At 45.7% G+C, this 24,249-nt stretch overlaps 1 protein-coding gene across 1 annotated transcript in view; it reads right to left on the bottom strand.

Annotated features, from left to right (window-relative positions):
• Positions 1–24,249, bottom strand: part of LOC311236340 (coiled-coil domain-containing protein 57-like) — a gene marked incomplete at both ends in the record, with an annotated part of 100,402 nt that overhangs the window by 18,937 nt on the left and 57,216 nt on the right. Inside the window, 7 exons of the mRNA XM_084338414.1 lie at positions 1,536–1,663; positions 3,085–3,340; positions 6,460–6,516; positions 8,946–9,146; positions 10,412–10,512; positions 14,211–14,408; positions 20,638–20,881. Of these exons, the coding sequence (XP_084194540.1) occupies positions 1,536–1,663; positions 3,085–3,340; positions 6,460–6,516; positions 8,946–9,146; positions 10,412–10,512; positions 14,211–14,408; positions 20,638–20,881 (1,185 nt within the window). The remainder of the gene's footprint in view (positions 1–1,535; positions 1,664–3,084; positions 3,341–6,459; positions 6,517–8,945; positions 9,147–10,411; positions 10,513–14,210; positions 14,409–20,637; positions 20,882–24,249) is intronic.

The raw sequence follows: 24,249 nt of genomic DNA, 5'->3' as shown, positions 1-24,249 counted from the left end.
AGTGTTGCATTCTTTCATTTATTTTAAATGTGTTGGACCTTATGGTGTTCTTGTTCTGTTCTTGACTTATTGTTATGTTTTCTTCTTGACTTGTTTAAAGAAGACTTGTACGGCCCATGGGGACATTAACGTGTGTTGTCGGGCCTTATAAATAAATTTGATTTGATTTGATTTATCTACCCCCCCCCGCCCATGCTATGATTAGATTAGATTAGATTCAAATGTATTGTCACTATACAGCCCAAGTACAGCACAACGAAAAGAAGTTTGGCATCCAACCAGACTGCAAATGTCAAGCGCAACAGCAATATACAATGTACAGGTGGTTGAACTGGGTACAAGATATACAAATGAGCACTACTGAGTGTAGTGCTAATCAGATGTACTGTATGTACAACAGAGTTGTAGTCTAATACATAAAGACAGTATGACTACTACTGGGACAGTATCTATCCAATCCAATCCAATCCAACTTTATTTATAAAGCGCTGTAACAGCCGCAGGGGCATTAAAAAAAACTATAAGCAGCACTAAAAATGTAAAATTAAAACAAGAGTAAAAAAAAAAGAAAAAAAAGGGGGTAAACATAGGCAGCAATAAAAATAAAAATAGATCAGAGTACTTAAACAAATATTTAAAAGCAAAAGACACAGTAACAAAACGATACAACAATAACACAGTAAAACAATAAGAGCATAAAATCAACAAACTACATGGTGTCGAAAGCCAGAGAGAGAAAAGGTGGGTCTTAAGGAGGCCTTTGAAACGGGGCAGTGGTGAGGCCTGATCTGCAGCGGCAGCTCGTTCCACATTTTGGGGGAGACAACGGAGAAAGCACGGTCCCCCCTGAGCTTACGCCTAGTTGTAGGCACTATACTAGGAGCAGCCGGTCAGCTGACCTGAGAGAGCGAGAATGAACATTGAGTGCCACAGAACACTGAACTATCCACACACAAGCACACATGAACACACACACGACACGCACGCTGTGCACGCTCACACACTAGCAGCCACTTTAACACTTTAACATGAGCGGGCACACACTCATGCCGCACACTTATGGCCAAAAGGAAAGGCCACTTTAAATTAGAATAACAGGAACAGTGTATTGCACTACCAATGCTACCTAGCATGTCCTATATGCTCTGTAAATAACTATGTACAGATACCGAGATGTCACACCATGTTACCTGTTACCTGTTTATTGCACAATGTTGTTTTTTTATTGGATTCTATTATATGTTGTACCACTGTATTGCACATCGTTGCGGGCAAGACCACCCGCATTTCATTGTATACTTGTATGCCGTGACAATTAAAACTCTTGACTTGACTTGACTTGACTTGAAAGGTGTGTAGACCTGCAACAGCTCAGAGAGGTAGGGTGGGGCGAGGTCATGAAGAGCTTTAAAAGCATAAATAAAAGAATAAAGACAGTATGACTACTACTGGGACACTATGACTACTACTACTATGACACTTGAATGTCCCCAAGGGGATTATTAATAAAGGAACAGATCGATGAGATGAGTCACCTGCGTGGTGAGCCGATACTGTAGCTGCTCCAGGGCGGAGAGGCGACCCGGTCGTTGGGCCCCTCCGGGAGAGTCCCTCTCTGGCTCCACCATGGGATCTGACGACGGTCTGACGGAGGGCCGGGGGACTGAGGGGAGAAAAACAAGCCATAGTAGTAATGCGAGGGTGAGAAACTCGGGGGGGGGGGGGGGTTTGTCCATGCACACAAGCACATACAGTGTGTGTACACACTACGTCCGTACGGTGTGTGCACAGCGTGGGTAACTGGGCGTATGTATTAGGGCAGGGGGGGGGTGTTTGCCTTGCTCCGCCGGGGGGGTAGCGTGTGACCTCCGTGTTGACACGGCTGTAATCCTCCCCCGGCCTCACAGCGGGGGATCAGGAGCGGGGGGGCGGCGGCACCGACGGGAGCGGAGATCCCACACTTCCTGTCTCTGTCAACAACACTGACCCCCGACCAATCACAACACGGCCGCACTTCCTGTTTCTAGGGCTAATAACAACGTCGGACCCCCGTGCTGCGGGCCGCTGTGGGTGGGTGCGATCGCTGGGAGTGAACTGTGTGTATGACGAGACGTATGACCGGGGTTTATTTGATCTTACTACTACTACTACTACTACTACGTATTGTTATTGAACACACGCACGCAAGCACACACACACACACACACACACACACACACACACACACACACACACACACACACACACACACACACACACACACACACACACACACACACACACACACACACACACACACACACACACACACACACACACACACACACACACACACACACACACACACACACACACACACACACACACACCTTAACATGCACATACACTTATACGCAAGACACTTTCTGTAAATAATTGACTATTTTATTTCATCTTATCTAATTCTTTATATTTTATCTTACTACTATTACTACCTATTGTTACCATTCTTGTATTCATTGATGTTTCTTAATTGTGCACTGTGTTGAGTCTGAGCTCGAAACACAGAAATGTCATTACCTGCCAATGCCCCCGTATTGTTGTGTATTGAGTGAATGGGACCTCAGCCTTTGTAACGCACAGAGTAAAGGATAATGATGTGAGTTGTAGGGGTGTAAAGGCACACGTATCCGTACCGAACCGTTTCAGTGTGTACCGTACCGAACGGCTGTGTAGTAGTGTACCGAACGATTACAACGGTATGTCAACCCCTAACGACCGCCCACCGGGGGCTGTTTTTTTCACAATCTAATATAATTATTATTATTATTATAATTTTTTACAAGTCGATTATTAATTTCAATATAGAATATTCGTTGACAGCCCTACAAGTACAAGTAGTTACTGCACACTACATCACCCCTGAGTGGAACATGGAAAGCCAAACTTTCCCCCCACTGTACCGAAAACACGTACCGAACCGTGACTTCAAAGCCGAGGTACGTACCGAACCGTGGTTTTTGTGTACCGTTACACCCCTAAGTAATACGTGTGTATTAGTGCCAATGTACGAATGAAAAACAGCAGAATTGGCAGCAGCGTTACCCTCTAGTCCTGCGCCGGTGAGCTGTGCTCGGAGGCGGTTCCCCATCTCGATCAGCTGCTGCTTGTCCCCGGTGAGACGGGCGATGTGGCGGGCGGCCTGCTTCAGCTTGGCGTGCAGGACCGGGGCGCTGAGGAGGGCGGCGCTGTGCCCTCCGGCTCCCGGGACGATGTCCTTCAGGCCCAGGGAGGACAGCTGCTGCTGCTGCCGCTGCCGCAGACCCAGGTTCTCCACCTGCAGCTGTCTCACCAGCTCACTCTAGTAGCACGTTCATGGTAAATGGTAAAATGGTCAATTCTTTTTTTTATCTACTTTTTCTCCTCCTATTTTTCTGTATTTTTCTCCCCATCCCAATTTAGTCGTTATGCCAATTCCCCCCTACCCTTCCTGGTCGTTGCGCGCATTTGCCCCCCCCCCCCCCCCCCCCCCCCCCACTGGTCAGTCTAAGGGAGCCCTGAAGTCTGTCACATGCTTCCTCCGATACATGTGGAGACAGCCAGCCGCTTCTTTTTCACCTGACAGCGAGGACTCTCACTGGGGGAGTGTAACGTGTGGAAGCGTCACACTACCTCCCTCCAGATCCTTCCCTCGCTGTGCAGGCGCCCCGACCGACCTGTAGGAGTCGCTGTTTTACAACGACCAGGACCCACCCTCGCCGGGTTTCCCAACCGCTGACACTGCCAATTGTCAGCGGAGGTACCGCAGCTGGATTCGATCCCACTGTCTCTGCGGTGGTAGACAGACGCTTAGTCCGCTGCACTACCCGGCCGCCATAAATGGTCAATTTATATATCGCTTTTATCCACAGTGCTTCACAATTTCTGTTCCTCACATTTGACCCGTTCACTCACACATTCACACACCGACGGCGGAGGCGACCATCTAAGGTGCCAACCTGCAGCAATCGGGAGCAATTAGGGGTTAAGTGTCTTGCTCAAGGACACATCGGCACACTGCCCCGAGAGGAGCGGGAATCGAACCGGGAACCTTCTGACTACCAGACGACTGCTCTACCTCCTGAGCCACTGTCGCCCCCTGTCGTGTACACCACAAAGAGAAACATTGTCTCACGTCGGTTTGACAGTTGATCAAGTGGCCGGCACACAGAGACTCAGAAGGAGCTTCTATCACCAGGGCCCAGGAGTTCAAACCTTTTAATCCCTGGGTGGCGCAGTGGGCAAGGCGCTCGCCACCAACGCAGGAGATGCTGGGTTCGAGCCCAGCTCTCTGTGTTGCTACCAGCTTGGCTGGTCGTTCATACTAATACACATTGGCCGTATTAGGGGGTGGGAAACTGATGGGTGGGGATCGGACGTTGTGGACAGCGACTCCTACAGGTCGGTTGGTGCGCCTGCGCAGCAGAATCAGGAAGTGTCGGGGGCAGCGTGAGCCTCCCACGCGTTACTCCTCGCCGCTGAGAGGTCGTGCTGTGCAGGTGAAAAGATGCGACAGGCTGCCTCCTCGAGTACCGGAGGGGACTTGTGATGCAAGGCTTCGTCCACATTGCAGCCGGCTTGTGGGAGACATGGCCTAACAACGTTCGAGACAGGGGAGGGTAGAATTGGACGAAACAAAATTGGGGAAGGGAGAACAATAGAAATGGGGAGAAAAAGTAGATAAAAAAAAAAAAAACGTTTAATCCCTATCTGATCGGATCAGATTTGGATCAATTCATTTCAATTCATTATGAATTGAAAACGGGGGACCCTGATGTAAACAAGACGAAAGTCTTTCTCTGGTCTGCAACCCCTTAACAATTGTGTGTATTGAGCCGTACTGTATTGTACCCATTCTGCACTATGTTAATTAAAATGTTCAATCAATCAATAGGGATTACAAGTTTTGAACTCCTGGGCCCAGGCCATCAGGAGGCTCAATGGCTCCACGCAACACTAACCGATCCATCTAAGGTACATTCATTCCACACACATCCACATGCACATCACACTCACTTTAAACACTCACTTTAACATTCACTTTAAACACTTTTGAACACTACACCATATTTGTATCTATTTATTACTCAAATATTTGCACTACGTCATCCCCACCCCATTTTTGCATTTAAAAAAAGCTTGCATTTGTACTTTATTGTTTGCATTTTGTACTTGACTTTGTACTTTAGGTTGTACTTTAGTTTGTATATTTTTTTTTATACTTTATACTTTTTACTGTATGAAGCACAATCTCAGGGGGCTCATACAGAACCAAGCCTTTCACTGTAATGTACATGATATGTGACAAATAAAACAAAACTTGAACTTGATGACTTGATGACTTGCAAGACTGGCGTGAACGCATGCTAGAGGGGTTAATAAAGTGATAAAGTGAGCCGGTCTTCTCTGGCAGAGAGGCAAAATAAACACTGGTATCTGTATCTTTAATTGCCGAATATCGCAATGATGCTGGACTGGAACTATGGACCTTATCTAACTCGCTCACGTGACTGGTTTATGCTTGAGGTACAAACTGAACTCGGAAAATCAGCCTTTTGTTTTAATGCCCCAGCTTCCTGGGGTGATCTTCAACACACACTAAAAATCAATCTACTAACTAACTAATGGACAATGATGACAAACCTCCCTGCCTCAATTTTTTTATCCACTTTTTCTCCCCATTTTCAATTTTTCTCCCATCCCAATTTCATATTATCCAATTCTCCCCTCCCCTGTCTCGAACGTTGCTAGACTATGCTTCCCACAGGTCGGTTGTAGTGAGGATAGAAGCCTTGCATCACGTGTCCCCCTCCGGTACACGAGGAGGCAGCCTGTCGCATCTTTTCACCGCAGCAGCTCGAACTCTCAGTGGCGAGGAGTAACGCGTGGGAGGCTCACGCTGCCCCCGTCACTTCCTGCTTCCGTCGCACCGGCGTCACCAAACCGACCTGTAGGAGTCTCTGTCCACAACGTCCAATCCCCACCCACCGTCTTTCCCCACCCTCTAACACTTGCCAATTGTGTTAGTATGAACGACCGGCCAAGCCGGTAGCAACGCCGAGAGCTGGGCTCGAACCCAGCGTCTCCTGCGTTAGTGGCGAGCGCCTTGCCCACTGCGCCAATCAGCCACCCACATGTATTCTTATTTTTGACTACCTAAATGTCTATTGTGAGCGATCTGTGGTGCTGAATTTCCCTTGGGATTAATAAGGTACTTCTATTTTATTCTAAAGGTGGAATTAATTAATTTCTAACTCAAGTCGTAACATTTCCTCTGTGTCTTGTCTTGCTCCGTTCGTGTCTTTTCCGTTGACTTTGTCTGCCTTCGCGTCGTATATGAATGAGACAGAGAGCTCCAGTGAATGACATTATACTGACGAGAGACGGCGGAATACTTTCAAGCAAACAGAAAAGTCCATAATATAAAAACCTTTGTGGTACCTGTTCACAGACGATGGGCTCCCTCTTGCTAGCAATGTCCAGCTTCAGAGCGGATACCTGCGGTTGTGAGGATACAGATAAATCATTATTTCCATGTAGATGACTCGATGACTCTATGCAACATTAACCCATCCCTCTACTGTACGTTCATCACACACACACATCCACCTGCACACACCCACTTTAAACACTCACCTTTACATTCACTTTAGACACTTTAAACACTACACCATATTGTATTTATGTATTACAAAAAGATTTGCACTACATCCATACCTAATCTTTGCATTTTAAAAAGCTTGCATTTGTACTTCACTTTGTACTTTAGGTTGTATATTGCATATTTTGTATAGTGTTTGGTCTTTATACTTTATACTTTTTACTGTATGAAGCACATTCTCAGGGGGCTCATACAGAACCAAGCCTTTCACTGTAATGTACATGTACAGTACCTTATACGTGGCAAATAAAACAAAACATGAAACTTGAACTAGAACACGAGATCCCTTGACTGAATAGAACAGTCTAGTATCTATTTAGTCCTTGTTCACATACAGTCTACTTTTAAAACAAACATGGCTGCTACTGCATCCGAGCACTTCATAGCTGGAGGAACGGTTTACTCAATCACTGAAGACAAAGGTAAACAATCACGCGTGATCATCAATCAATCATCTACCATAGTCTCTGTCACTTCAACAGACTGCTATGTGATTGGTCACCAGCTGCTCTTAAGACAGCAGCTGATGATATGCCATGGAAAATACAAAAGCATTATTTGTTTTGCTCGCTGTTACGCAAAGTGGCGGACATTGGTGCCAGTGGTGCCACCCTGCACTGCGATGACCGTCCGCTCTGTTTTTAATAATACCATGCAGTGGGGAGAGAGAGTGAATGATGCAACACTATCCCATCCATTGCACACACATCCACACTCTCACTTTAAACACTCACCTTAAACATTCACTTTAAAGGGGAACTATCTTATAAATGGCCCTTTTCAGTGTTTAGCATTGTTTCCTGGCTATGTGGACTTATATTAATAGGATCTATGTCTCTAATTCTCATATTGGCGCATTCTTCCAATTCTCCTCTCACAATATTCACCCTCACTGAACTGAGTCATCTGAAAATGTGCTGATCTGTGATGTCAGAGATTTCTCAGCTGCATAATAATGTGGCAGTTGATGTGGCAGTTGCCACCAGGCCACACAGTGGTTGGAGCCTAGCCTCAAAATGGCTTAAGATCTTGAGGTAGAAAAATTCTGTTTTTGAGTACTTGATTAGAAATACAAAACAATGAATTTCTTTGAAAAAAAACCTTACAGAGGTGTTCCATAGACTCACAGGAATTGTGTAAAAGTGCCCAAATAGTGAAAGAAATAGTAAAATGGTTCCCCTTTAAACACTTTTAACACTACATCCTATTTTATATATGTATTACTCCTTTCAGTACGCAGCAGCTGATAGCTGGAAAACACACTACAAAAAACCTTAAATATGGAAATGTTTATTTCAATTCGATTGTTTAAGGAAACGTTAACAAACTCCCTAGAGCACTCATGTAGCTGCTTCTCCATGTGCTAACACCATGCTGCCACTATTGTTCTGTTGTCCGTCAGTTCAGTTGTTGCTCTGTATGTATGTCCTGCCTTTTTAATAATGTTCCTTTGTGTTTTATTTTTATTTATTTTATTTTATCCCCCCATCCCCTTTCCCCTAGGGGGCTTTTTACCCCCAAATATAGGCAGTTTTTGAAAATAAGAACTTGTTCTTAACTAACCTGCCTATACAAATAAAGGTTTGATGATGATCAAATTATTAAATGATGATTACTAAAAGATTTGCACTACATCCATACCTAATTTTAGCATTTTGTACTTTAGGTTGTACTTTAGTTTGTATATTGTATGTGTTGTACAGTGTTTGGACTTTTTACTTTTTTTACTGTATGAAGCACATTCTCAGGGGGGGGGGCTCATACAGAACCAAGCATTTCACTGTAATGTACTTTATATACGTGACAAATAAAACAAAACGTGAAACTAGGGATGTTCGATATTGGCTTTTTTACCGATATACCGATATTGTCCAACTCTTAATTTCCGATACCGATATCAACCGATATCAACCGATATCGATATATGCAGGGTTTCCCCCCCAAAAAACGGAATAATTTCAGGTAATTAACATTACAGATCTCTTGTTGTTGAATTAACACAACATTATGCATACTTTTGACAATAAATAAAATCAGAATTTGTTCTTACTTGCTTGCCTGGGTAAATAAAGGTTAAACAAATGTTAAAAAAAAAATATATATATATATATATATATATATATATTTCTTTTTTTGGATACCGATAATTTCCGATATCACATTTTAATGTCAATATCGGCCGATAATATCGGACATCCCTACGTGAAACTTGAACTTGAGAGAGCCCTATTGAATCAGTAAACGTGGGGGACCTCCTGTCACTCACCTGGTTGCCCAGGGCGACGGCCTCCAGCCCGGTGACGAGGTTGCCTCTCTGATACTCCTCCTTCTCCCGCCTCACTTCCTCCAGTTCCATCTCCACGGCGACCAGCCGCTGGCGAAGGCCCACCTCCTCGGAGGACCACCTCCTCTTCTGATTGGCCAGCTCCAGGCGCAGCTCCTCGCCCTCCAGCTGCTTGGTGTGGCACTGATGACGTGAGATGACGGACGACACAGAGACGTGATGTGAGATGTGAAGAGGGACCGGGGGGGGGGGAGTTTAACCCTTTCACTGCCACACGACAGAAGGTTAACCCTTTACTATCACACAACCGACGGCTGTTGTGTGGCAGTGAAAGGGTTAACCTTCTGTGTATTGTCGCAGTGAAAGGGTTATTAACCGTTTTGTAGTGCGGCAGTGAAAGGGTTAAAATACAGGGGTGACTACTGGTGTACCAATACAACATAATTGAGTGAGAAAATAAATTATTTTGATATTGGACGTCGTACACTATATTTTTGGACTGTATATTTTTAGAATAATTTAGAATTTATATCTTTGACCTACTGTAAATGTTCATTGTGAGCGATCTGTGGTGCTGAATTTCCCTCGGGATTAATAACTTACTTCTATTCTATTTTTTATAATTTTTTTATTATGTTTTTGGTAGATTTTTTATTGTTTGTACTACCGGGCACAGTCGGGCAGTCCGGTAGAGAGAGAGAGGAAGAACGGGAGACAGGGCGGGGGAAAGACATTCGGCAAAGGACGCCGGGTCCGGGAATCAAACCCGGGTCGGCCGCATCGCGACACAGCGCGTTACATGGGTCGCCACTTGGGTGCCCCACTTCTATTCTATTCTATTCTATTCTATTCTATTTTTTTTTTTCTTTTTTTTTTTTTTTTTCCCTCCTTTTTCCTTCGTTTTTTCTCCCATCCCAATGTTAGTCGTTATGCCAATTCCCAATCCCCTTCCTGGTCGCTGCGCACTCTACCCCCTACCGTCGGTCTGGGAGAGTGGAGGCTATCACATGCTTCCTCCGACACATGTGTAGCCAATCAACCGCTTCTTTTCACCTGGCAGCGTGGACTCTCACTGAGAGGGTGTAACGTGTGGAAGGATCACACTACCCCTCTTAGATCCTTTCCTCGCTGTGCAGGCGCCCCGACCGAACTGTAGGAGTCGCTGTTTACAACGTCCAATCCCCACCCACCGGCTTTCCCACCCTCTAACACTGCCAATTGTGTTAGTATGAACGACCAGCCAAGCCGGAAGCAACGCAGAGAGCTGGGCTCGATACCAGTATCTCCTGCGTTGGTGGCGAGCGCCTTGCCCACTGTGCCACCCAGCCGCTCATATTCTATCCTATTCTATTCCGTACCGGTGTGATCCTAGCTCTGTCCTAAGTTGCTTCAGCACCAAGCTCAACCAAATAGATAGAACGTAAGGAATCAACCTTGAGCTACAGTACCTGCTGTGTGAGGGTGGTGAGGGCAGAGTCCAGGTGTGCCACTCTCACCTCCTGCTTCTTCAGAGCAGCTGTGGTCGTCACCTTCTCCATACGCAGGCCACCTGATACATCACACACACACACACACACACACACACACACACACACACAATACACTAAGAAAACTAGACCCGCCGTTGTCGAATTACTTCACTGTTGTGGGTCACACATCACACCATGCGACCCCCCGCCCCCCCTCCCACTCTGATGCCACTTTTCAGAGTATTGATTTTTTTTACATAAGTGCACTCCCAGATTTATTCAGACTGACATGTGTCAGATTGACACATGTCAACATTTGCAGCCTATTTGTTTTGATGATGATGAATAGTTTATTTTCGGTTTTTGTTTACAGATCAATCAAAAACACACTTGTGTGGACTTTGAATTTTTTTTTTTTAATTTAATAATAATCACAAATGTACATATTCAAAGTAAGCTCACACACAAAATCCAAACTCAATGACCGAAAAAAGGAATAGGCTGAAGCACATGTTTATTTTTGCCTATCCTTTACAATTCTTAAAAACTAAATATACTTTAATATAAGAAAGAAAAACTTTAAATATGCTGCAAGATATAATTTTAAAGAAAAACAAAACAAATGTTTGATGTTTTACTCAAAACTGTACTCCTGAATTATTTTATCCTTCAGGGCTTTTTTAAATCTCCCCTGAGAAGTACACAACTTCAACCCGTCACTAAGGCTATTCCACAATTTAACTCCCAAAATTTAAACACATCTAGCTTTTACATTAGTTCTTACCTTTTTACATGTTTTAAGAATACACAACCCTCTTAAGTGATACTTTCCTTCTCTTGGTTGAAAGAGACATTGAATACAAACTGGTAGGTTCTTACTCTTAGCACGAAAAATGATCTCCAAGGTTTTTATGTTTTTGCATGATAAGTGGCACTGAGAATAATGTGAGGACAGGCATTGGATTGTTCATCCTGTGTGATGTAATGTCTTTCTGTTGTTTTAAAGACATTATGAGGACAGGCATGTCCCTCCTCCTCATCTTCATCATCAGACTATTGTTAATATAAGTGGGCGCTTTTAATGCAAAGTGGTCTGTGCATGTGCATGCATGGCGGGCCAGATCTGCGTCATTCCACCATTCACACCAGGTACCACCGCCCAGTGGATAAATGGCCCCATCCGGCCAGTGTTGCTTGTTAGTGTACACCAGTTGGCCTTCTCTCTAGCACCAGTTCAAGTTCAAGTTTCTTTATTAGTTGTCAGTCATACAAAAATACAGAATACTTTTATATAAAATGCTTCTTTCCGTTTTGCTCCAGAGATTGTGCTATTCCTTTTTTTCGGTCGTTGATTTTGGATTTTGTGTGTGAGCTTGCCTCATTATGTACATTTGTGATTTTCAATTTTTTATTTATTTTTTTGCAAGTCCACACAGGTGTTTTTGATTTGTCTGTAAATAAGGCCGTAAAATAAAAAACGTCATTCATTCATTCAGAGCTTACAGCCGGGTTCAGCGCTGAGCGTGCCACAGAAGTGGAACACTCAGCATCAGACTGCTTCAAACTGATCCAGCTGAGATAAAAATGTTCACAGAAAATGCTTACAATGTTACTTTTATCTTTGATCTCTTAAGATGGAAATAATGACAGGACATTATTTTCATTCCAGTTTGATTCCGGGCTTTCCCTAGAAGACAATGGTATAGGAGGGCGGTGCCGCCATGTGTTTAAAATCTTTATTATTATTATTATTATTATGTTTTGCAGTGAAAGCTTTGGGGCCAGCTTAGAAACAGACGCATCAGTGTCTAATACGTGATTGCTCTGTCCTCTGTTCCTGTGTGTGTATGTGTGTGTGTGTGTGTGTGTGTGTGTGTGTGTGTGTGTGTGTGTGTGTGTGTGTGTGTGTGTGTGTGTGTGCGTGTGTGTTCAAGTTTCTTTAATAGTTGTCATACAGAAGTACAGAAATGCTTCTTTCTGTTACGCTCCAGAGACTGTGCTAGACAGCACAGTCTCGACGGAGCTAACAGAACGGCGGCCGGTCTTAGCAGTGTGTGCATGCGTGTGTGTGTTTTCGTGTTCAACTAGTGTGCACCCTTATACACTGTACTTAAATAAATAACTGATTGATTGAAAATTTTATTAACAGATTGCAGAATGGCTCAATACACACAATCGTTAAACGGATGCAGACCAGAGACAGACTTTCTTCTTGTTTACATCAGTGTCCCCCATTTTCAATTCAACTTACCCTTGTGTTTGCTATTTTATTGAAATTATGTTTTTAAGTCGCAGAGAATTACAGCAAATGGCTTTCTTTATTGCAAAGTGTTTTGCCTCTCGGACCAACCCCCTAGTAGCGACTCCGCACCATCTAGTTGAAAATCCAGTTGGAAAGTCCTTTGATTATTACGTTTTCTAGGGACACCATTTTAATCAAACGACCCAACATCGACTCCCGTCCCCCAAGGCTGCAAAACGCTTGATAGCAGGTGACTGAGTGCAGAAGGAAGCTGGCTGCTATCCTGGAGAACCCCTCCCACCCCCTCTACGACGAGCTAGTCAAGATGAGAAGCACGTTCAGCCACAGACTCATACCCCCCCCGACACTCAACTAACCGCCTCGGACAGTCCTTCATACCAGCGGCCATCAGGCTCCACAACAGTGGGCAGGCAGGGACTGAGGCCAGACATCCAACTAGAACTAATAGGAACCCAAGGAGGACAATATGCATACTGCACTTTATGTGAATACTGCACCTTATGTGAATATTGTGATACTGTGAATTCTGTATATTTCAGTTAGTTAGACAGTAAATATAACACTACCTTATGCATACTGCACTTTATGTGAATACTGCACCTTATGTGCATATTGTGATACTGTGAATTCTGTATATTTCAGTTAGTTAGACAGTAAATATAACACTACCTTATGCATACTGCACCTTATGTGACACTGTGAATACTGTATATTACAGTTAGTTAGATAGTAAATTATATTGACTTATTTGTTTACACTGCTTGTGTTGTTTTTACTACCTGTACCCAGTGGTGCAGTCGTAATATGGGCCAAGGCCAAACACCACGTGCACGCGCGCTCCCGCGCGCGCATACATGTTCCCTCGGTTGCGCACAGAACAGATGATTATTATGCATAACAATGTTTTAAATGTAATTGTAGTTACAATTTCTTTAATTGAATTAACTTAAACTAGAAAAGTAAATACAAACTAAATTAACAATGTAACTTAGAGTTAGTTTACTTAAGGACAGTTTCCTTCAGACTGAAGCACAACTTGTCTCATCCTTCCAGTCGGGAGATCAAGCAGCCCCCCACCTACAGGGCTTGTATTTGGTTGTCGGTATCCTATTATTATGCAAAGTCTAGGTGATAAGTGCCGGCCGGGGTGGCCGGCGTATACGGCGCGACGAGTCATTTTTGTGTGCGCACAATGATGTGCACGCGCGCACATAAAAATGACTCGTCGCGCCGTATACCCCGGCCGGCACTTATCACCTAGACTTTGCATAATAATAGGATACCGACTGCCTCAGTGACGTATCCTAAACGGCGTTTAACCGCGTTTGACCACCACTGCATGCCTGCCTGTACCCCCCCTCCCCATGCTGCTAGCCTATGATGCCTGAATGCATGAATTTCCCCAAGGGGATCAATAGAGGAATATCTTATCTTATCTTATCTCTTATTCTTGAAAAATGTTTGGTTCAACACGTGACAGCCAGTCGCTCCTCCCATATCTATGGCTCCTCCTACCGATGGTTTCGTTGAGCGTGCGGACGTGGTTCTGCATGTACGCGTTGTCCGGATTCACAGGAGCCAGCGACGCTGCTGCCGGAGTGTCAGAGTGGACGGGTCTAGTAGTGGCGCCCTCTAGCTGCACCTCCAGGTGTCTGCAGCGAGCCTTCAGCTCAGACACCTGGTGCTCCAGAGCCTGGGTGTATTCTGGTGGATCTGTGGTACAACAACACACACAAGTGATATCAACACTGAAGTTATTAAACTACCGCAGATGATGTACAAAATGCTAAATAATTACTACTATAATTAAATGTTCTCAAACTCACTGGCATATATAGGTCAATATAGCACTCTGGAATGCTCTGCCGAAAAACATCTCATCCACAATACATAATAAAATTACTTTTAAAACAAATATTAAGAGATATCTTGCAAGTATGTAACTGTTATCTGTGTATTTTATCTTTTATTAATTTTTTGACTGGAATGTTAGATTTTATAATGTGAATTTGTATTATTTGTATACATTTTTTATTTGTGTTTCGTCACGTATGTAACTGTTATCTGTGTATTTTATATTTTTTTTATTTTTTGACTGGAATGTTAGATTTTATAATGTGAATTTGTATACATTTTAAATTTGTGTTTTGTTTTTATTTTTTATTCGTATTTTTTGTTGTACATTTGTATTGTATTTGTTTTGTCCAGGACCCCAGGAAGACTATAGAGGCTCTTTCATGTGTCTCTAATGGGGATCCTTTAATAAACATAAACATAAATATAAACATAAACTACGGAAAATTAAACGTTCATTTGAAATGATATTTTACTTGTGCATTAAAATGGTTACTGTTTAGTGCACGTGAATCCATAGGGTCAAGTGGTAAATGGTGCATTTGTATATAGCAGCTTTTATCCAAAGCGCTTTACAATATTGTTCCTCACGTTCACCCTCACACACACTGATGGCGGAAGCGACCATGCAAGGTGCCAACCTGCTCATCGGGAGCAATTAGGGGTTAAGTGCCACTGTCGCCCCTTTGGCCACATACATGTGGGACACCTCACAGCCTCTGGCATATTTGAGTGTGGCCACTCTATTAGGAGCACATACCTACATGCTACATACATACATACCACGCACGCACGCACGCACGCACGCACGCACGCACGCACGCACGCACGCACGCACGCACGCACACACACACACACACACACACACACACACACACACACACACACACACACACACACACACACACACACACACACACACACACACACACACACACACACACACACACACACACACACACACACACACACACACACACACACACACACACACACACACACACACACACACACACACACACACACACACACACACACACACACACACACACACACACACACACACACACACACACACACACACACACACACACACACACACACACATACATACATACATACATACATACACACATATACATGCATTCCATGTGAAGGTATTCTGTATGTTTGCATGTCAACTAATAAAGAAACTTGAACTTGAACTTGATATACATACTATACATACACACATACCTACATACATGCACCCACATACATGTCTAAGTAATTCCCTCATTTTGGTCAAATAACCATTTCCCACATTTCGCATGTTTAAACCTATGACAGGACTGACTTGATTTGATCTCTCCTGGAGGTCTGTTCCACTCTACCGCTGTCGTATACAGGAAGCCGTATTGTCCCTAGAACATGTCTTAAATCTACACGGCACAATGCCAGTGGCCCTGCCTCTCTAGGTGAATAGCCATGCGAGTCCCTGTAACAAGCGTAAAATAATTCTTAAAATACCGTGGTACATTTCCCTGCAACATAATTACGTGTATGTCTCAATTTCAGCTGCCGTACCCTATTTTCTACCGTCAGTCATTTGAATTCCTTGCATTGGGAAGGGCCAATGTGAGTCGTCGTGTGGCTACGGTTCAATACAATACCACCCTGGCAAATTTTAGTTTGAGCCAGGTTTGAAGTTTAGTTTTAATCCCCCAGAGGGCGCTACTGTGCCATGTAAACAGGTGTAGTTTCCTTATCCAAAAATCGGGCCTTTAGCTCCAGAGACTTTATTTTCTGGTCCACCTTGGTAATAACTAATAACCCTTTGTCCCATAATCTCTCCAGTCAGGGATTTGTCCGACTCACAGCCCAAGTATCTAACACGTGTTTTGGCAGCAATCAGAGGCAGCAGACAGGCAAATGGGGGACCCTGATGTAAACAAGACGAAAGTCTTTCTCTGGTCTGCATCCCCTTAACAATTGTGTGTATTGAGCTGTACTGTATTGTACCCATTCTGCAATCTGTTAATAAAGTTTTCAATCAATCAATCAATCAATCAAATAATGATGTCAGTAAAGGGACTTTGTCAACTAAAATAGACTTGGTCTTCAAAAATGTATGGTTAGTGAATGAGGAGCCTGACACCAGGGAGGACCGGTGGTGTTGAGAGCGCATTATTACCGGGTCAGCAGTGGTCGCTAGCTTACTTGTTGCTGTGACAGAATTCACCGTATAATTATATAATCTTGAGCCATATTTGATTAGGGGAATTCAACTCTATTCCAATCTATATAGTGAGTTGAGGAACCACTGAAGGCCCGTGTGTGACCTGTGTTTATCAAGGAGGTGTATGGTGAGAAGGGCAATAAAAGAGTTGTATTTGGGAGATAACAGCTGTGGCCAGAGACTAGAGAAGTCAGACCAGGCCCTCTCTTTACACTATGATAAAGGGATTTCAATCAATGACATCTCGGTATTGTGATTCATCTAGGTCTCGCCTTTTTCTTTTTACCTACTTTTTCTCCTCCTTTTTTCTGTGATTTTTCTCCCATCCCAATTTCCTCTCGTGCCAATTCTCCCTCCCCTGTCCTGATCGTTGCTCGCATGTGCCCCCCACTGGCCGGTCGTAGGGAGAATAGAAGCCTTGCATCACATCATGTCCCCTCCGATACATGTGGAGGCAGCCAGTCACCTCTTTTCACCTGCCAGCGCGGACTCTCATTGGCGAGGTGTAACGTGTGGGAGGCTCACACTGCCCCCGCCATTTTCCTGACTTTGCTGTGCAGGCGGCACCCTGACCGACCTGTAGGAGTCGCTGTTTACAACGACCAGATTACCACCCATCGACTCCCCTCCCGCTAACTCTGCCAATTGAGTCGGTATGACGGCCGGCCCGAGCCGGAGGCAACGCCGACAGCCGGATTCGAAACCGGAGTGTCTTGCGTTGGTGACGAGTGCAATGTCCGCTGCGCCACCCAGCCGGCCCTCCCATCTAGGTCTCTCCTCAACCATTTCTACGAGGGCAATGAATCTCACATAGAGATATAAGATGAACATGTTGAATACTGAGGTGGTCACAGAACTAAATATTCTTACACTTTCTGGAGGTTAGACAGAGGCCACCACACTATCAGCTAACAGCTGGATGGGCGGGGGGGGGGGGGGGGGTGTTGGGACACATTGGGGTCTCAGGTCACATGACCTTCTAGAGTGACAGTTGCAGTAGGAGGGGCTAGACGAACAGCCAGTTCATTCAGCTAAAGCTGAGACAGCACTTTAGGGGAGATTGGAGGACGAGGCGACCAGATGGTATCTTGTAGAGACCAGGACATATCGGATGAAACTAACCTCTCTTGTGTTGCCCGTTCTGTGTATTTACGTCGACAATTCAACCAACAACATCTTGGTTGACAAATAAAATGACCAAATTCATTGAATGGTAAATGGCTGCTTTTTTATATAGCAGCTTTTATCCAAAGCGCTTTACAATTTGTTCCTCACATTTGACCCGTTCACTCACACATTCATTCACACACCGACGGCGGAGGCGACCATGCAAGGTGCCACAACCTGCTCATCGGGAGCAATTAGGGGGTTAAGTGTCTTGCTCAAGGAGGACACATCGACACGCTGCCCCCCGGGAGGAGCGGGAATCGAACCGGGAACCTGCGGATTGCCAGAAGACGACTGCTCTACCTCCCGAGCCACTGTCGCCCCCCCCCCCCCCCCCCCCCCATTGTCGATCATTGACTAATCGACAATGAGTGGGCAGCCCTAGTGTTTACTCTAGAGAAGCACAGAGCTCGCCCCCCCCCCTTTCTGCTTCCAGAGGTATGTTCTCTATGACCTTAGGTAGCCTCTGGTGAAAACGGCACAATATCTTCACTATGCAATAGGGGTGTAGCGATGCATCGATTAATCGAAATGCATCGATTCTAATGTGACGATTCAACTGCATCGATTCGAAAATGTTAGAATAGATTATAATCGGGGGGGGGGGGGGGGGATATATATATATATATATAGCTATAGCGATATATCTTTTATGTTTATTTTTTGTGTATTGTTTTTATTGACCTATAGTCCATTCATGCTGAGTGAATCAGTTCCCCCAGCCACATTTGTGTATTCAAATTTTTTTTCGGGAATTAACTGATAGAAAATGTATCGAAAATGTATCGAATCGAATAGTGGTCAAATGAAGAGATTTCATGATGCATTGAATCGTTGCCTGAATAATCGTAGTCGAAATTAATCGTTGTGAGGTCGCATCGTTACACCCCCTACTATGCAACTTAGTACACTGCTCTCCAAGATCCTAAATCAGTTGCATTTACTTTATAGTATATACAATTTACATAGTGACTGTCAATTTGTTAGGGTTCTCCTTTTAAATAGCCGATATTTAAAAAAGAAAATAGCTGGTTTTAACTAGTACGAAAACAAAATTACAATCTCAGAGAAGTGTGGGGTTCTATGTTGCATAGTAAAAATTATTGTGGCAAAGTTTTGCGCGAGACTAAGGGCATAGAATAGAGAAAATACTTCCAGAACATCAAAAGGGGCATATATATATACAAGTACACAATATTGGCGTAACGTAAAATGGAGCATAGAACAGATTGTGCCATTTCAAAAAGTAAACTACAACAAACTACAGTTCTGATGATATGTTTCGAGCTGGACTGAGTTCTTCACATTACTAGACAGGACATCCTCCAGAATAGCTATCATCCTCCTAGGCCGTCGGCCAACAGAGAGGTATTATGTTTCCATGTTAAAAGTAAACCGTCAACACATATCATCGAACGGTTACTACGCTGTCACCAGGAGAGACACGTGATGGAGGGAGATGAACGGGATCCCTTCACCGCCGCGATCCTGACGAGCCGATGGCATTTTACACTGAGCTGTTGACGGCGGTCTCTCAGTGGACTCGCTTTTTGTGTTTCGCTGCTCCTTTACATATTAACTCTCATATATAACTATATTTCAAGTGATATTCCCTCTCGGTGCTGACCGAGGGAGATGGAGGAGACGCCTAACCGATGGGCTCCCATTGCATTGCTGTGTGTGTGTGTGTGTGTGTGTGTGTGTGTGTGTGTGTGTGTGTGTGTGTGTGTGTGTGCGTGCGTGCGTGCGTGCGTGTGCGTGTGTGGTTTATGGGTAGATGGGTAGGTTTTTAATATATAATATCATTTTATATATAATGTTCTGTCATTATCCTTGTTTGTCTCTTTTTTAAATTTTTTTACACAAAAAAAATATCAAAATAAAATGATCCCTTCACTTTAAAAAAAGGCCCATACCAGTCTAATTCGGACTCCTCAGCGTTCTCTAGTCGAGGCTCATCAACAAGCCAGGGTCAGGCAGGTGTTGACTTCTCAAAGTGCTTGTTTGAAAAGGATAAGAGGCTGGCCAGCGGTGGGTGGGGGGGGGGGTGTGTGTGTGTGTGTGTGTGTGTGTGTGTTTGTGTGTGTGTGTGTGTGTGTGTGTGTGTGTGTGTGTGTGTTTGTGTGTGTGTGTGTGTGTGTGTGTGTGTGTGTGCATGCTGGTGTGAACACGACCACGCATGTGCAGTAAACTATGCAAAAGACACTACTGTCGGGCGGCCGGGTAGCGCAGCGGACTAAGCGTCTGTCTACCACCGCAGAGCCAGTGGGATCGAATCCAGCTGTGGTGCTTCCGGCTTGGTCGGCCGTCCATAGTACTGACACAATTGGCAGTGTTAGCGGGTGGGAAGCCGGCGAGGGTGGGTCCTGGTCGTTGTAAATAGCGACTCCTACAGGTCGGTCGGGGCGCCTGCACAGCGAGGGAAGGATCTGGGGGGAGGTAGTGTGACCCTTCCACACGTTACACTCTCCCGGTGAGAGTCCGCGCTGCCAGGTGAAAAGAAGCGGTGGGCTGGGTACACATGTGTCGGAGGAAGCATGTGATAGTCTCCGCCCTCCCAGACCGACGGTAGGGGGTAGAGTGCGCAACGACCAGGAAGGGGATTGGGAATTGGCATAACGACTAACATTGGGATGGGAGAAAAACAGAAAAAGAAAGGAGGAAAAAGATTAAAAAAAAATAAAAAAACACTACTGTCCGCACCTGTTGGTCTGGTCTTGGAGGAGCCGTCAGCCACCTGTGTGGGAGTGGTGGTGGTGGTGGTGGTTGTGGGGGTCAGGGGGGCTCCTGGTGGCTGGAGGGCCAGAGGAGAGGCCTGGGCCTGGGGCTGGCTGAAGCCCTCCATGTCCCTCCTCATCTGGGCCACCACTGTTCTCAGACCGCCGTTCTGCTGCTGGAGACGACGGATCTCCTCTGACGCCAGGTCACTCACACCGACCCTGGAGCCCTGCGGGCGAGAGGGAGAATGTACGGTATAGAGGCATGTAACACACACACACACACAAACACACACGTAGTCATTTAGGCGGCTGGGTGGCGCAGCGGACATTGCACTTGTCACCAACGCAAGAGACACCGGGTTCGACTCCGGCTGTCGGCGCTGCCTCCGGCTTGGGGCCGGCCGTCATACTGGCTCAATTGGCAGAGTTAGAGGGTGGAAGTCGATGGGTGGTAATCTGGATGTTGTGGACAGCGACTCCTACAGGTCGGTTGGGGGACGCCTGCACAGCAGAGACAGGAAAATGGCGGGGGGTAGTGTGAGCCTCCCACACGTTACTCCTCGCCACTGAGAGTCCGCGCTGGCAGGTGAAAAGATGCGACAGGCTGCCTCCTCGTGTATCGGAGGGGACACGTGATGCAAGGCTTCTATCCTCCCTACAACCGACCAGTGGGGGGCATATGCGAGCAACGTTCAAGACAGGGGAGGGGAGAATTGGCACAGCGGGTAATTGGGATGGGAGAAAAATAGACAAAGAGGAGAAAAAATGGATAAAAAAAAAAAACATGTAGTCATTTAGCTGCCGCTTTCATCGCTTGGGGGCGCGACAGTGGTTCAGGAGGTAGAGAGGTCGTCTGGTAATCGGAAGGTCACCGGTTCGATTCCACACTCCTCCCGGGCAGCGTGTCGAAGTGTCCTTGAGCAAGACACTTAAGTTAACCCCTAATTGCTCCCGATGAGCAGGTTGGCACCTTCCAATGTGTGTGAGTGAATGGGTGAATGTGAGGAACAAATTATAAAGCGCTTTGGATAATATATATATATATTAATAATGCACTATTTACTATTCACAATTTTTTACCAAAAGCAACTTGCAAGTTCTGTACAACAAATCAGCTGGAAAGGTACAACTCTGGCAGCTAAGGAAGGGTAAGTAAGATTGTTCGTCAAACAGTGTCGAACTTGAGTGCTACAGTTTGAGTGCATACTAATAAAAGTATATTATAGACATATACTAGGGTCAAAGCAACTTACCCCCCGAGGGTCAGAGGTCAGAGGCAACACAAAGTCTGAAATACTGACAGCTGCAGCTCATGCACTTTCTTCTCTTGACCACTAGATGGAGTTTGAAGCCTGACGCTCGACAGGGGTAGTTTGCCAGTAAAAAGACTGAGAGAGTACAGTACGTACTGTACCTTGATGCTGTTCGGTAGTAGAGAACTAGAGACGGTTGCACCGTGGAGAACGTGCCCTTGAAAATATAACAAATGCATGGTGTGGTTTCACGACGAAAGTTCATCACTTCCAGGAATGGTACGACTGACTAATCAAAAGCTCATACTTTGCCATCGCTGAGACGTGCAGAAGGCTGGGACCTTTTCAGGAAGCCATAAACACTCGACCGGAGACCCTCTGCTAAGGCCAGGCCAGGCCAGGGTGTTCCGTTACAGACAGACACCGATATATAGATTCATTGAGCCACCGAGACCGATCTGGAATCCGTTTAACACATCTTAGCGATTAACCATAACACAATGTCTGATCCCAAGTCAGTTTTGGGGGGGTTGAACTGGCTTGGGGTAACAAAACACTGAGCACATTGTGATTGAATTCAGTCTTGAAAGGGGAGGGTTTGAAATTGATTGATTGATTGATTGAAAATTGTATTAACAGATTGCAGAATGGGTACAGTACAGTACGGCTCAATACACACAATTGTTAAGGGGATGCAGACCAGAGAAAGACTTTCGTCTCGTCTACATCAGGGTCCCCCATTTTCAATTCATCATAACATATATGACATACATACATGACATACAGATAGACAGTACTGCTACATCATCTATACATTTATGACATACCAGATTTACAAATACAGTACTGTTTGTGATACAAAAGAGAGTCTAAAAAAGAGAGTATATACATTTGACGAAGAAGCTGTACATTGGAGGAGGTTGGGTGGGTGGGTGGGGTGGAGGGGGGGGGTGGGGGGGGGGGGGAAACTGTACATTGGAGGAGGTTGGGTAGGTGGGGTGGAGGGGGAAACTGTACATTGGAGGAGGTTGGGTAGGTGGGGTGGAGGGGGGGGAAACTGTACATTGGAGGAGGTTGGGTAGGTGAGGTGGAGGGGGAAACTGTACATTGGAGGAGGTTGGGTAGGTGGGGTGGAGGGGGGGGAAACTGTACATTGGAGGAGGTTGGGTAGGTGGGGTGGAGGGGGGGGAAACTGTACATTGGAGGAGGTTGGGTGGGGTGGGGTGGAGGGGGGGAACTATACATTGGAGGAGGTTGGGTAGGTGGGGTGGAGGGGGGGGGGGGGGAACTGTACATTGGAGGAGGTTGGGTAGGTGGGGGGGGGGGAACTGTACATTGGAGGAGGTTGGGTAGGTGGGGTGGAGGGGGGGGGGGAACTGTACATTGGAGGAGGTTGGGTAGGTGGGGTGGAGGGGGGGGGGGAACTGTACATTGGAGGAGGTTGGGTAGGTGGGGTGGAGGGGGAACTGTACATTGGAGGAGGTTGGGTAGGTGGGGTGGAGGGGGGGGGGGAGAACTGTACATTGGAGGAGGTTGGGTAGGTGGGGTGGAGGGGGGGGGAAACTGTACATTGGAGGAGGTTGGGTAGGTGGGGTGGAGGGGGGAGTGGGAAACTGTACATTGGAATGGGGGGGGGGGGGGGGGGTGGGGGGGTGGGGTGGGAAACTGTACATTGGAACGGGGGGTGGGGGGGGTTACGACCAGAGAGATTTAGAGGCACCATGTGACCTTCTGCCATCAGTACAGATGTATAGGCCGTCGCTTCATTGACTGTGTCAGTATGTTCCCACGGTCTACTCGTTTGCTGAGAGACACCTTTAACGGTAAAAAGAAATGAGGGACCGTAACCACATGTAGTCTGGATTCCACCACGTCTAGATCTCTCTCTTCAATAAACACCACCGCCGCTTTGACGAACGCAGACCGCATCCACTCCGTCACGATGACATCATCATTATCATGTCCCCCCCCCCCGCCATGTGGACGGGGGTTCTGCCGTGTGCGTGCGCCGTCTGCGTGAGTGCTTTTGCTTTCACACGCATGACACACGCGGTGCGAAGCATCACACACACACACACACACACACACACACACACACACACACACACACACACACACACACACACACACACACACACACACACACACACACACACACACACACACACACACACACACACACACACACACACACACACACACACACACACACACACACACACACACAGCCTGTGGAGTCAGCAACATTCTTCATCTGGTTGTATATGATCCATCACCATACTGTACCACCGAGGGAACTATAAGAGAAGGAAGGGTCATCACGTCAGAATACCAGCGTTCTT

Source organism: Notolepis coatsorum (genome assembly GCF_963971535.1).
Source record: "Notolepis coatsorum genome assembly, contig: SUPER_10_unloc_2, whole genome shotgun sequence".
In the NCBI taxonomy this organism is placed as follows: Eukaryota; Metazoa; Chordata; class Actinopteri; order Aulopiformes; family Paralepididae; genus Notolepis; species Notolepis coatsorum.
This window is presented reverse-complemented; position numbering and strand designations above follow the sequence as displayed.